Consider the following 15,424-nt stretch of genomic DNA (forward strand, 5'->3'; position numbering starts at 1 on the left):
TTTTTTTCAACGTATTTTATTTATTTTTGGGACAGAGAGAGACAGAGTATTTATTTTTGGGACAGAGAGAGACAGAGCATGAACGGGGGAGGGGCAGAGAGAGAGGGAGACACAGAATCGGAAACAGGCTCCAGGCTCCGAGCCATCAGCCCAGAGCCTGACGCGGGGCTCGAACTCACGGACCGCGAGATCGTGACCTGGCTGAAGTCGGACGCTTAACCGACTGCGCCACCCAGGCGCCCCTGCATGCTACTTTTAAGTGTGCTTATTGGAGAAATAAACTGTCTTTGAGCCAAAGGAAAGAAAGCATCCCCCCCCCCCCTTTTTTTTCAATTAAAAGGTTTTACTTTAGTGTACTTGACAGTTACATTAGTTTCAGGTGTAAAACATTGTGATTCAACTTCTCTATGTTGATATTCCGTGCTCACAAGTGTAGCTATCATCTGTCAGCCTACAACCTATTATAATATCATTGCCTTTTATTCCCATGACTTATTTCATAGACTTATTCCATAACCGGAAGCCTGTATTTCTCACTCCCCTTCCCTCTGGCAACCATCAATTTGTTCTTTTCTCATTTTGTTTTTGTTAAAAAAAATTTTTTTTTAATTTCACTTATAGGTGAAATCATATGGTATTTATCTTTCTTAGTTGGAGTTATTTCAGTTAGCATAATAAACTGTTAGGTCTGTCCATGTTGTTGCAAATGGAACGATCTTATCCTTAGAATGCATCCATTTGTTTTTAAGTTTATTTATTTATTTTGAGAGAGAGAGAGAAAGAGAATCAATCCCAAGCAGGCTCCTCGCTGTCAGCAAGAAGCCCACGTGGGGTTTGATCCACAAACTGTGAGATCATGACCTGGGCAGAAATCAAGAGTTAGATTAATGGAATGAGCCACCCAGGTGCCCCTAAGAAAGCATCCATTTTAATAAAAATATTTAACTTAAGTCCCCAGGGAAATCTTTGATACAAAGTGACCTTTTAAAGAACTTACTCATCCACTTATTTATCAGGGAGGAGGGTTTGTTTCTCTTTCTGAGTTAAAGATTAATTCTGAATTAAATGAAATCTTTGGCCTTAACTAATGGAAAGGAGAAAAAAAGAGTGAGACAGAAATAGTTTCTCTGGGAAAGGAGTGCAATCAGGGACATACTTTAAATGCTGATAATCAGCCCCTCAGTGAATGCCACCCCTTGTCACTATCAAACTAGCAGATTAAATGGACTGGCGGAAGGAATTCATATCACTTATATGATGATGACCACACAGAGCTTCTCTATGTACAAAGTGTTCTCCAAATACTCTGTATCATTTCATGAAAATGGCCTCGAGCCCAAATGTACTTGGCAACCCTAAATCAGAGCTTCAGTCTCAGTGTCTCAAAGTTCTCACTGGTGTATCCAGGCATGTCTGAGTTTCTTCTCTTTCTGCCTACCAGCTCCCATATTGTATTCACCTGAGTTAGAACTCAGCCAGAGGGAGTCTGTTTTTTGTAGTCCTGGCTGCTGAACTGATTTTTATGGTGAAGGGTTCTGTATAAAATACACTCTACCTGCCTTCCTCACTCTTTATGTGAAGGGTATGCTGTTAAGTGTCCATGAACATTAAAAAACTTGCAAGTAAGAGTGGGTTCTAAAGGGTTGGAAAACATAAGCTAATTCTAAGAATCACATCTTCAGAGTAAGGAGTTGGTAAGAGCTTTACCTTCCCACAAATTTTAGGCAAGTTCATTTGGATTATAAAACTGCACAAATTAAAGAGTGCCACTGTTTTTTTTTTAATGTTTTATTTATTTATGAGACACACACACACAAACACAGAGTGTGAGTGGGGGAGGGGCAGAGAGAGAGAGGGAGACACAGAAATGGAAACAGGCTCCAGGCTCTTAGCTGTCAGCACAGAGCCGGATTTGGGGCTCAAACCAACGAAGTGTGAGATCATGACTAGAGCCTAAGTTGGATGCTTAACTGACTGAGCCACCCAGGCGCCTCTCAAAAAATGCTACTGTTTTTTATCTGCATGACCATAGTTATACCATCCCACAATACTGCCATGCAATTATTGTTTTATAAAATATTGCCAGTTCCTCATTTTAAAGTAATATGAGGTGGTACAATAATCAGAATATCTATATTTGAGAAACAGAATGATTATGTAATTTAATTTTAGAGAAATATTTGAGAAACAGAATGATTATGTAATTTAATTTTAGTAATTTAATTTTATTTGGCAGTAAGAGTTTTATATTGGATTTTACCCCATTCTCTTGTATTTGTTTCTAAGGGAGTTTATTCAAATTGCAAAAAGTAGCAACTTGTGTTAGATAATAGTTACTCTAAATTATTTTGCATGTAATTTGTGGGGTTGTTGTTTTTTTTTTTTGGTGGGCGGAGGTTTTACTTGTGCATCAGAGGAGCAGGTTTTTCTCATTTTCCTAATGGTTGTCATTTAGTTATTTCATCAAACTATAATTGGTATTTTTAGATCTACTGATCAATTTGTTTTAAATACTTGACTGCTTAGCTATCAGTAAGGCTAGTAAAATATTATATAGACTGCTCTGATTATTTCTTCCTAGCAAACTCATTTTTAATTTCTAATAGGGAAAATTTATTGAATTTACTACTCTGTGTTCCCAAACAGCCCTGAATGGTATAAAATAACAAAATTTCACTCTGCATTCTTTGTTTGAATTACCCTCCTCAGAGACAACTGTTCTTGATTATTTTTATATCTTTTGATTGATTTAGTTAAATTGACGTACTTTATCAATAATCCAGAATGCTAAGCTAAATTCCTTGACAATTAGAAACTTTTACCTGATCCATCTAATAAATGTCTTTCAAGTTTATGTTTAAATATGCATAAAATGAGAGGGATATTGTTGAAGAGTATGAAATAGTGTTTTCAAATTAAAGCTAGTTTTTATCCCTAAAGGTGACATATTTGTGAAAGTAAAACACAAAAGATATTCATTACTTTTTCTTTCTTTCTAGTTATAATTATTTAATATGTTTCCACTGACTGAGGAAAATAAGCATGTGGCCCAGTTGTTGCTCAGTACTGGTACCTGTCCAAGATGTATCTTCAGATTCTGTGGTGTGGATTTTCATGCACCTTACAAACGTCCCTACAAGGTACTTTCATTTTGTTTCTAAAGAAAGTTTCTCTATTCTACAATGAATACCTGTACATTGGGGGAAAGTATCCATAGCTCTTAATTAAATTAAAAAAAAAACTATAATAAAATAATTCCTGATAATGGTCATTATGGAATTTCCACTAGACCATAAAAGTGTAAGTTCCTTCTTAAGTGATTATATCTGACACTTAATGTAGTGGGATCTTTGTGAAGCACATCCCTGGTGTATGTAATGTTTGTATATACTTCTCCCAAAGAGTAGACAGATATCAAAAAATAGTACTAACCAGATGTTAGTAATATATGTGACAGGAGAATGACAGTCCTGAGATCTTCTATTAAGTGGAAGATCTATTAAGTGTGGATTTGGCTGCATTTTTTTCTTTTTCTGTTTTCTGTATTACCATTTGTACTTACAAATAGGTATTTGTAACCCTCTAGAAGTAAATGCTTACCATCATCATTTTTTACTATTAATAACAACAAAAATAATATACAGGGATCTTTGACATTTATGATAATATACAGAGGTTTGACTAGCAATACTTTCACATAAAATATGTAACATATTTTGTGAAATATACTTGATTCTACTAGTGATGGTCTTTTTAGAGACAATAATTATATATATGTGAATATATACCTATATTAACAGTAATATGCACACGCACACTCTGTTTCTTACAGTTTACGATTTTTTTACATGTTTATTTACTTTTGAGGGAGAGTGGGGGGTGGGGGATAAGGGAGGGGAGACAGAAGATCTGAAGCAGGCTGTATGCTGACAGCACAGAGCCTGATACAGGGCTCGAACTCACAAACTGGAGATCATGCCCTGAGCTGAAGTCAGACACTTAACCAACTGAACTGCCCAGGCACCCCATTTTACAGTTTTTAAAAATTGTTCAGGAGTTAGAAATATAAGTCATTTCCCTTATGTATTAGTTGTTTCTATTATTTTGGAAATAATAATTATATCCAGTGTTCATATAACATTATTATATGTCAAGCTCTCATTTAATCCTAATAATAACCTATCAGGTAAGTACATACTATGATTGTCTCTATTTTCAGATGAAGAAACTGAGGCACAGAGAGGTAAACAACCTGCCCAATTTACACAGCTATTAAGTGAGCAAGCTAGGATATGAACTATCTGTCTGAATCCAAAGCCTAGAATTTGGAGCTAGAAGACATGGATTTGAATCCCAGTTCCAGCTTCAGTTTTCTCCTCTCTAAATGGGATTGATGATAACATCCACCTCACAGGATTTTAAGGGACAGTATCTAATAAAGTATGTGAAAACACTTTGAAAATGGTACATATGCTATGATGATTAATATATATGTGTATATTCGTTTATACACACTGTGACTATAAAGTAATAAGACTGGTTTTGTATAACTCTCCTTACACATTTTTTCAGACACATTATTTTATCATTCTATGCATTTGTCGTAAGATTTAAAAAATATATCTTATAAAGACACTTAGTCTTACCAACTTTTATTTGTATCATTTTATGTAAATATGAAAATATTTGAAGACTTTTTTGTAATATACTTAGGTTTTGATCTGTTCTAGTCATATTACTATTTATGTACACATACACATGTACTATGTTATACTGACATTATAGAATTTAGGTAATAAACTTTTGTGTAGGTCACAATATACCTATATGTGTGTGTATATATGAATATTTCTGTTAAAGATGAAATAGGGGAGCTAATGTCTTAATAAAATAAATTAGATTTGTTTGAGTGTAAGATTTTTTATTCTTTAGAGCCAGTGAATTGTAACCTGAGTGAATTTCAAAAGTATATTTATTCAACAACTGAATAATAAAATCTGTCTAATTTAGGCAAAACAGAAAAAAAGTCCTCTGAGATTTTAGATGAATGGAATGCCTGAAATGTGAGAACAGTTTCAAAGAAATGCAACTTTTAACATTCTACTACAAAGGGTGACAGAAATTAGGCAAACCAGAGTGTAGTAGAAGGCTTCTTTCAATTAATGCATACATGGTTTTTGTAATTATGGTGCCTAATTTCAGCATTGCCAGCATCTGTTTACCTTTGTTGAGTAACTCGTCTTGAAATTATTTTTACTTAATATATGTATAATCTCTATTTTTTCAGAATTCATATTAAATGAATATTGTACAAATGAGGTTTTAGTGCTTGTGAGATTATTAAATAACCTAGCAATAATAGAATTCAGTTTGTATTTCTATTTGTTAATAATTAGAAGTGAAGCTTTTTTAAAATTTAAAATTAGCAAGTGAATGATCCTCATGACATAACTACAAACCAAATTACAGGCATACTTCAGAGATATAGAGATTTGGTTCCAGATTACCGAACTAAAGCAAATATCACAATGAAGTGAGTCAAATTAATTTTTTGGTTTCCCAGTGCATATGAAACTTATGTTTTCACTATACTGTAGTCTTTTAAGTGTGTAATAGCATTATGTCTAAAATGTACATAATTAAAAAATAATTTATTGCTAAAAAATGCTAACCATCAGCTGAGCTTCCAGAGAGTCATAATCCCTGGTCACAGATCACTATAAAAAATATAATAATGGAAAGGTTTGAAATATTGTGAGCATTACTAAAATGTGACACAGAGACACAAAGTGAGCAAATGTTGGAAAAATGGTGCTGATAGACTTGCTTGATGCAAGGTTGCCACAAAACTTCAATTTGTAAACACACAGTATCTGCAAAGCAGAATAAACTGAAGCACAGTAAAACGGGTTACACCTGTAATAAATTTGTTAATGGAACCTTTCTGCCTCAGATTTAGGACTTTAGCTTCACTGATATATGAAACTCTTTTGGAAAAATATTCACACATATATTGGAGGAGTTACAGATAATTCTCTTTTAAATTCCCCAGAAAGCCAATGCTGGATAGTAAGGTTAATTGATTTCTCCAAAATTGATATAAATCAACATTGTATAAATCTGTGATATATAGTAATTTCACTCCTGTTTTCATCCTAACCTTAAGGGCATTGTCAAAAGGTTATTACTTTTTTCCAAATTAACTTTCCAGGAGTTGCTCAATGAACTACAGAAATTTTTGGAAACTGAAAAAGAGGAATTAATTTCGGATGTTCCAAACCCACCTCCCAAGAAAATTCGACTACAAGAACTAGAAGATGGGATTGATGGGATTGATAATCTGAGTCAAAATGGAGAGGGGAGGGTCTCCATTTTGGAAGATGGTAGCATTGCTTCTAAGAACTCAAATTTAAATGTATGCAATGTATGTCTAGGAATTCTTCAAGAATTCTGTGAAAAAGAGTTCATTAAAAAGGTAAATAATCTGTTTTTTATTATATGTGCAATTATGTAGAAATTTTCAGTCTTAAGGCCTAGAATTCTTGAATCTAAAGGAGCAATACCATTCACTTCAACTTGTTTAACACCAATGGATCATTAAAACATTTTTACATTTTTTTGAAAAAACAAGCCGACTCTTTTCAAATTACGTTATTAACAAGATATCTGAAAATTAATGAAATATGTGTCCTTGTGTTTGTCATGAGTGCTACTCAACTGAAGAAAATATAGCAGTTTCCTTCTGCTGTTTAACATAGTTAGGAGTTAGTGAAAAGCTCTTAGTCATACCTATTAGTGTCTTGAAATGACAAGTGTTACCATCTTGTGGAAGGTACATGATTGAATGTGGGATGGCCTTTTGTTTCTTAGCTGTCAAGAGTGCCAAATTTGGCTTTATTTTGCTTAAAAATATTTTTTAAATTAGGAGGTGATCTAATAGAAAACTATTTTGACGTTCCACAGATTGTTCTGCAAGTGAATCCTGGCTGTTTTGAACTTTGTGATATCAGTTGTTCAGGGTTATAGTTAGCAAATATTTGATTTCAGGATATTTATGAGAATTCCCAAAGGTGAAAGTTTAGAAGTGTAGTGTGATCTCCTAGACCAAAATCCACATTATGAAGATTAGTGTAAAACTTGCAGCAATTCCTGAGAATTTATAGAATACTGTTTTATGTAATAAAAAAATGCTTTTATGTAATACTTTTTTAGGTGTGCCAAAAAGTTGAGGCCTCTGGTTTTGAATTTACCAACTTGGTATTTTCAGTCTCCTTCCCACCACAGCTATCTGTAAGAGAGGTAAGGTCATTTAAATGCATGAAACTATACGTGAAATGCATGCTAGAAATTTCTCAAAAAATGGAGATGTAAAAATATGCCTTACCATATTTTCTACTTGTTGTGTACTTATTGAATAATTGGTGATTGAAAGCATGGCATTATTATAGCTGCTTAATAATGTTGAATGAATGAATGAATGAAAAAAAGGAGTTATTGATTAAGTTAGTTTATCATAGGACTGTCTCTCTTTTATTTATTTTTTTAGTTTTTAATATTTATTGTGTCAGCAGGGCTCAGAATATCACATGGTTTCAGTCTTCTGTGGGAAGTTATATAATAAAAGCCTAGTGCCTCTAAACATGAAAAACATCCCAAAGGCCAGGAGTCCTCTAAAGGAATTGAAAGGTAGAGATTTCAGAGAATTTCTCTCATTTTCAATATGTAAAGTGACTAGTTTAAGTCACTTTTTGAAGACTTAGTGAAGAGAACAGTGTTCCTTGTGCCATTAAAAGGACTGTCTTTTTTTTTTTTTTTTAAAGGTCCTCATTCTGTAGCAGATATTCATTGAGCTTTAGATCTGTGTGAGGCATGTTGATCAGAGAAAGAGATTTGACCAGGACTTCAGAAATGTTTTGGGGCAGTTGTATACATTTTATAATGGTCTTGGGATGGGATCATTTTAGTTATGATGAACCTTCTTATTTTCTGGAGTCCATGGAAAAAGGGAGAGAAATGGCCTCATGTTTATTTTAACCTTTTTCCTTTGTTAAGTGAAAAAAATAATAGTAGTCATTACTGTAACATTCTTGTGTGTCAAAACTGACATGAAAACATAAAACTATCTTTGTTAATACTGTTAAATGAATTATAGGGAGAATGACCCCTGTAATCTCAAATTATAACAATGAGTTCTAAACATATTCATTTATGGGGGTGTAAGGTGTCTTTTCCCTAAGAATCTAAAAGTGTCAGCAGAACATTATATCTTATCATCACTCTCCTTGGTTGAGCAAAGTATGTTGTAGCAAATTCTATGTTTATTAGCCTCCAAAAGGCCGAAGATTAACTTATGACTTGTTGAAGCTGGTTGAATGACAAACAGCTGGGAGGTGAAAAAAAGTAGAGTGTTTTTAAATAGTATCTCTGTCGATGACAAGATTGCTGAACTAATAGAATAAAGGGGATGATGATGAGGTACAGAGGTTTATAAACACATAAAATCATTTTCTAGTGAATCATCAAAGCGTTTTTCACGGATAGGTCATTTTCTGAATCCAGTTTTGGTAGCAAGAAACCGACTTCCGAAAGCTAAGTAACTCATAAAAAGTTGCAGTGTTTGAGTAATAAAAATAGAAATATGAAGCATATTTTCTAAGTGCGGTTATATATCTTACCACCAAGTTCTTCATCTCAAAGTTTATATTTTGACATTAAAATTTGTATTTTCCATTTTTATCACTTAAGTGATCATTTTAACATATCCATTTAATAGTTATTGAATACTTATGAAGTATTTATATTCCATATTAGAAACAGAATATTTCTAATTCTGCTTAAACTTTATTTACTTTTTAAAAAATATTTATTCATTTTTGAGAGAGAGAGCGAGCGAGTGAGCATGAGCAGGGGAGGGGCAGAGAGCGAGGGAGACAGAGGATCCGAAGCGGGCTCTGCCCTGACAGAAGTGAGCCTGATGTGGGGCTCGAACTTATGAATTGCAAGGTCATGACCTGAGCCAAAGTCAGATGCTCAACCGACTGAGGCACCCAAGAACCCTTCTATTTACTTTTTATAACTGATTTTCACCACAAAACTATTTAGCAGAAATATGTGAGCATTCCAGTTATTGCAGAATTAATACATTTCCACAGAATAGTGTGTTCAGTGACTCATTGTTTTCCTTTATTTTTTTTAATTATTTTTTTTAATGTTTGTTTATTTCTGAGACAGAGAGAGAGAGAGAAAGAGAGAGCATGAGTGAGGGAGGGGCAGAGAGAGAGGGAGACACAGAATCCAAAGCAGGCTCCAGGCTCTGAGCTGTCAGCACAGAGCCTGACGTGGGGCTCGAACTCAAACAATGAGATCATGACCTGAGCCGAAGTCGGTCTCTCAACTGACTGAGCCACCCAGGTGCGCCTCATTGTATTCCTTTATATTGAGTAATACATTTTTACCCATTTCTTAAGAATATTAATTATTCAAAAAGTATGCAGTCCTACATGCTGTATACTATGCAGGTTTCTTCAGCAAATTGTGTTTATGTTTCATTTTGTGATTTTCTTTCATTATTACATGTTGTCACTTTCTTGTATTGCTGTCTTTTATTACTTCTTTGGAGTTAAGATATGATATGTAGGACAGAGTGGATATAAATTGCTATTCAAACTAGTTAACATATGTGTTACATATCCCAGTTTAAACAAATTACACATTTTGGGGGTATTCTTGCATTTTGAATATAAATTCTTGACTTCTCTAGTGACATGTTTCTTTTTTTTTTTTTTTTTTTTTAACGTTTTTTATTTATTTTTGGGACAGAGAGAGACAGAGCATGAACGGGGGAGGGACAGAGAGAGAGGGAGACACAGAATTGGAAACAGGCTCCAGGCTCCGAGCCATCAGCCCAGAGCCTGACACGGGGCTCGAACTCACGGACCGTGAGATCGTGACCTGGCTGAAGTCGGACGCTTAACCGACTGCGCCACCCAGGCGCCCTCTAGTGACATGTTTCTTCTACATTGCAGTTTTTCAACTTAGAGCTTGTAAAACTTAGAACTTATTTTTCTGTGTGTAAGATAAACATTAATATGTGTGGAATTGATTGATGCTAGTTATCTCATAATTCAGAGTGGAATACACAATTGAGTGAATTTGAATGATTCAGTGTTTTCCACTTCTAAAGAAAAAAATTATGATCACAGATACATTGATTTGAAAACAAATAACTTTTTATCAACATGGTAATAGTGTGTGTCTCCTTACTAAAGAACTAAGGGAAAGGATGAACTCAAGTAAAGGTGTTTTTTTTAATCAAAGTATTAAATTTATATTAATTCTTCCATATTTGGCCCTATCAATCCCTTCTGGCTACAGCTATAGTTTTTATTTATCATCATTATAAATGCACTAATTTAAAAGCTTAGGAAGAAAAGCTTGCAGTTGATATAATCATCATCTTGCACTGAGTTTGGGAAAATATGGAGGGAGAGGTAGAATACATCTGTGTGTGTTTTCCTAGGAACTGTCTTATCTGGTTGGGACAGTTTTAGACTGAATAGTGCCGAAGAGGAGGAAAACAAGCAAATTAACTGGTAAAACCCTGTTAGACATCAAGTAATACATGGTAAGCAGAATAAATGGAAGCAGTATTTAGGGACTCACAAAAGACAAATCTTGAACCTAGCTGGATATAATACTTAGAGGCTCCAAAGTCTTTATAACAGTACACAAAATTCGAATGATAAGGTTGAGATTATAAGGGATAGTATATCATGTATATCATTTATAAGTATATCATTACCATAATGATGACTTTGTGGATTTGGGCTCACCACTTGAATGTAACAAAGGAAGGATGAGTTTTTTTACGAGAATCAGATTTGTTAAGAGGAGAGATATGATGGTGTGATATGGCAAGAAATTATATACCTGCATTGAGATCAGAGATCCTGTGAGTGGAAGAATGCTGAACACCATCCAGAGCAGAATAAAAGGAGAGAGATGGGATAGATACAGGCATGGAAGTGTGTTGTATGGCCAAAGAAGAGGTGATGAGTTGCAAACATAAGAGAGTCATAAAGGTTAGTGTTTACAGTAGTATCAGGGACTCCCAGTGTCTAGGCACTTGATGCAAATCACATTTGGTAAAAGCACATTGATGGCTTTTGAATTGGAACAGTGTCTTCTCCTAAAGTAGTGGTTCTCAAACTCTAATGTGCATAGGACTCATTTGGAGAGTTTCCCAGGCCCCATCCTTAGAGATTGTGATGAGTAGGTCGGTTGGACCCATGAATTTGTGTTTCTAACAAGCTAATGGGTGGTGTTGGTGTTGCTGGTGTTGCTACAAAGGACCACACCATGAGAACCACTGTCCTAAAGGATAATGGCAGAAATAATCTAGTCTGATAATAAACTGAGAACTTTTTGAAATTTATATTCTTTTTTTTTAAATTAAAGTTTATTTATTTTTGACAGAGAGAGAGAGAGAGAGAGAGAGAGAGAGCGCGCATGAGTGGGGGAGGGGCAGAGAGAGGGAGACACAGAATCCAAAGCAGGCTCCAGGCTCCGAGCTGTCAGCACAGAGCCCGATGTGGGGCTCGAACTCACAGACTGCGAGATCATGATCTGGGCTGAAGCTGGATGCTCAACTGACTGAGCCACCGAGGTGCCCCTAAAATTTATATTCTTGGTAGGAAGAGAAACAAGCATAATGAGAATATATTCTACACCTTTTTTTTTTAATCCTACACTTTTGATAGGTAGATGTCAAACAGTCCAAAGAAAAGGGAGTCAGAGAAAAATGGCAGAGGAATCTGGGCTGGAAGATAAAAGGATTCGGAGGTTCAGAGAAAGTGCAATTCAGACTTTAATTAAAACCAAATTATCCCAACCAATAAAAGAAATTTTAAGGATAAAAATGCATCTCAACGAAGAAGAAATTGGGGGATCTCTTTCTCTCTGTATTTATATAAACATTTGTATTTATACATTTATATGTATTTATTTTATCTTTTATTGTAGAAAATTACAAAAGTAGCAAGGCTAGCCTAATGAGTCCTTAAGTATATATCATCCAACTCCAGTTGTAATTTTTTTGCCATACTGAAGTCAGTTTCCAAAGAAAGATATGGGAAAGGTAAAGTCAGAGTAATGCAGATATAAGGAGGAGGCTTAGGTCTGTAACAGCAACTGGAAAATAAAATCTCTAATGAGTAGAAGCTTGCAAGAATTGCTAAGGAAGACTTGGGGTACCTTAAGTTATGATTATAGGAAGAAAGAGATGAAAAAGGGGATATGTCTGCTATTTGGAACTGATGGTATATTGCTGATGGATGATACAAAGAAAGTGGAACTTCTGAAAATCTTATTTTGCTTCTGTCCTTCCTATGAAGGAAAATGATGTCCAACCTAAATGGGTAGAATGATCATTGCCTGGTGAGGGAGAGTGAGAGCTCCACATGGTGAAGCTGCTCTAAATGGGTTCAGGTATTTGGGCCTGGTTGGATGACGTTCCAGGATGGATTGAGAAAGAACTTGCAGTTGTCCATGATCTTTGAGAGCTTTTAAAAGATAGCACATTTTCCAAAATCTGGAAGACAGAGAAGGGCAGCCCCAGTTTTCTAAAGGTGGTTTTGTTAACTACTAACTGGGGAGCTTGACCCTAAACTCCTGGCAGTATTCTAGATCAAGAACTAAAAAGTTAATTGTGGGCACTGAGGGTAAGGAAAACTTGGTGAACACACCAAACAGATTATGTGAAAAAATTATAAACAAATTATGAACAAATTAAGAACAAATTATGTCTGCGTCATTTCTTCCTTTTATAGGCTAGCAGGACTATAAAAGGGATTTAGCTAGTGATTTGACCAGGTTTCTTTCTCATGATAACTTCCTGTGGCAGGAAACATGAACAGAATGTGAAGACAATTGGGTGAAAAAATTATAAACAAATTATGAACAAATTAAGAACAAATTATGTCTGCGTCATTTCTTCCTTTTATAGGCTAGCAGGACTATAAAAGGGATTTAGCTAGTGATTTGACCAGGTTTCTTTCTCATGATAACTTCCTGTGGCAGGAAACATGAACAGAATGTGAAGACAATTGGGTGGGTTGTATGTGGCTGGACATACCCAAAAGGAACTGATTAGTAACTGATTTCAACCTGGACAGTGTTTCTCCAAGTGTACTCTGCTGATTGAAACCCACTTGGAGAAAGGTGTTGAAAGCAGATTGCCGGGCCTTGTCTTAAACCTCCTCAATCAGAATCTCCAGATATAGGGCACAGAAACCCTTCTACAATTAAAGTACACACCGAAATTCAAGAATCACGCAACTTCAGAGAGATTTCTAATGTGCTGCGAGGTTTTTTTCAGATGTCTCATTCATGATTTCTACTAGTGGTGATATAATGGTAACACTGCAGATATGCATGACACAGAGTTAAAAATATAGCAGATAGGCTGAGTGTTAGAATTGAGATCCGAAAGATCTCAAGAATAGGGAAAATCTAACAAGTTGAAATTTAACAGGAGTAAACATAAGTTCTTATACATGGGTTTAGAAAACCACTGCCAACTAAAGGACAGCAGGAATGGCTTAAAAGCTGTGTTTATAGACAAGGTGTGGGTGTTTTAGTTAATAGCCTGGTAAGAATTAGGGGACTGATGTGGATAACCTCTTTGGACTTTAGTACAGATATGAAAGTGTAGTATCTGGAGAGATGAAGGTGATGGTCCGTCTGGTTTTACTCAGTGCTGACCATTTATGGACTGCCATATGCAGATGGAACGTATTACTTTAGGAGGAACAGGGACAAATGGAAAGGCGTTATGTGATAGTCCACCTCCTAATCCTTGAAACCTGGGAATATGTTACTTTACGTGGGAAAAAAGGTGGGGGGGGGGTGATTTTATGGATGTAATTAAGATTAAGGATCCTGAGATGGAGAAATTATCCTGAATTCTCTGAGTGAGCTCAGCATAACTATATGAGCCCTTAAAAGTACCCTTCTTGGCTGAGGTCAGTGTCAGAGGAAGATGTGATTATGAAAGAATGGTCATATGCAATGTTGCTCGCTTTGTAGATAGTGGAAAGGAACCAAGGAATATGGGCGGCCTCTAGAAGCTAGCAAAGGCAAGGAAATGGATTCTCTTAGCCTACGTCCTCCAGAAAGGAATACAGCCCTGTTGACAGCTTGATTTTAGCCCAGTGAGACCCATGTTGGACTTCTGACCTAAAGAACTGTAAGATAATAAATTCATATTGCTTTAAACCACTTTGTTTGTAGTGGATTTGTTATAGTAGCAAAAGAAAACAAATACCCATTAAGAGGAGTGCATTCCAAATGGTGGACACATCTGAAACCTGGTCAGGGAGCCACTGTTGAAGGAACTTGGGTCGTTTAATTTGGAGAATGTATGAGTAGTGGGATGAATTTGCCATTTTTCAATATTTGAGGGGTTTTCTGTTGCAGAGATGGAATCAGGAGGGAGATCATTTTCAGCTATAAGGAACTATTCAGAACAGGATAGACTTTTCAGAGATGGTATATTCCACCAGAATATTTAAGCCAACGCTGGGCAATTACTTGGCAGAGATATATAGAAGGAAAGTGTATACCATAGAGATGGTTAGACTAGAAACTGTGTTCAGCCTTTTCAATTCTAAGATCCTATATAGTTTTAAGAAAAATATTTATTACATTAGTTATTTTTTTGTTACCTTATATTCACGATTGAGTCCTCTAAACTTCTTCACCACATTCAAATTAGTGCCACACTAAAATTATGAGAGAATGAATGATCCAGACTTACTCTAATATTAGACTAAACTGACATTTATGGGAAAAAGCATTCCATTTAGTCCTTTTAAAAGTAAACTCTTTAAAGTCCTGTTCTTTTAGGTTTATCTTTACTAGTGTGGTCCAGTAGAGGGCAATATTGCACTATCAGTTTGGTTTTTTTGGTAGTGTGTGGAAACAGTTTGCTCACTTTATTGACTCTTCTGCAGCTTGTTGGGAGTTGCATTTGTCGAATCAAAAACTTTTTGTTTCATTTTTTTAATTTTTTTTTTTTTTTTTTTTTTTTTTTTTGGAGAGAGAGGGAGACAGAGCATGAGCAGGAGGAGGCCGGGGGAGAGGGTGGGACAGAGAGAGGGAGACAGAGAATCGAAGCAGGCTCCAGGCTCTGAGCTGTCAGCACAGAGCCTGACACGGGGCTCGAACTCACAAACCACAAGATCATGACCTGAGCTGAAGGCAGATGCTTAACTGTCTGAACCACCCAGGATCTCCTCACACTTTCATTTTTATACTTGTAATATCTTCATGCTTTGCACTAAGTACTATAAATTATACACAGCCCTAGAAAACTAACCAAAAATAAAAGCAGTACCATTTCTGTGGTGGCAGTTTATATTTACAA

The 15,424-nt window shown here is 35.5% G+C and overlaps 1 protein-coding gene across 1 annotated transcript in view; it reads left to right on the plus strand.

Annotated features, from left to right (window-relative positions):
* The window catches only part of PUS10 (pseudouridine synthase 10), a 73,027-nt gene that overhangs the window by 1,307 nt on the left and 56,296 nt on the right, over positions 1 to 15,424 (plus strand). The window contains exons 2-4 of the mRNA XM_060605062.3: positions 3,000 to 3,140; positions 6,212 to 6,475; positions 7,213 to 7,299. Coding sequence (XP_060461045.1) covers positions 3,015 to 3,140; positions 6,212 to 6,475; positions 7,213 to 7,299 — 477 coding nt within the window. The 5' untranslated portion in view covers positions 3,000 to 3,014. The remainder of the gene's footprint in view (positions 1 to 2,999; positions 3,141 to 6,211; positions 6,476 to 7,212; positions 7,300 to 15,424) is intronic.

This window comes from Panthera onca, chromosome A3, assembly GCF_046562875.1.
Source record: "Panthera onca isolate mPanOnc1 chromosome A3, mPanOnc1 haplotype 2, whole genome shotgun sequence".
In the NCBI taxonomy this organism is placed as follows: domain Eukaryota; kingdom Metazoa; phylum Chordata; class Mammalia; order Carnivora; family Felidae; genus Panthera; species Panthera onca.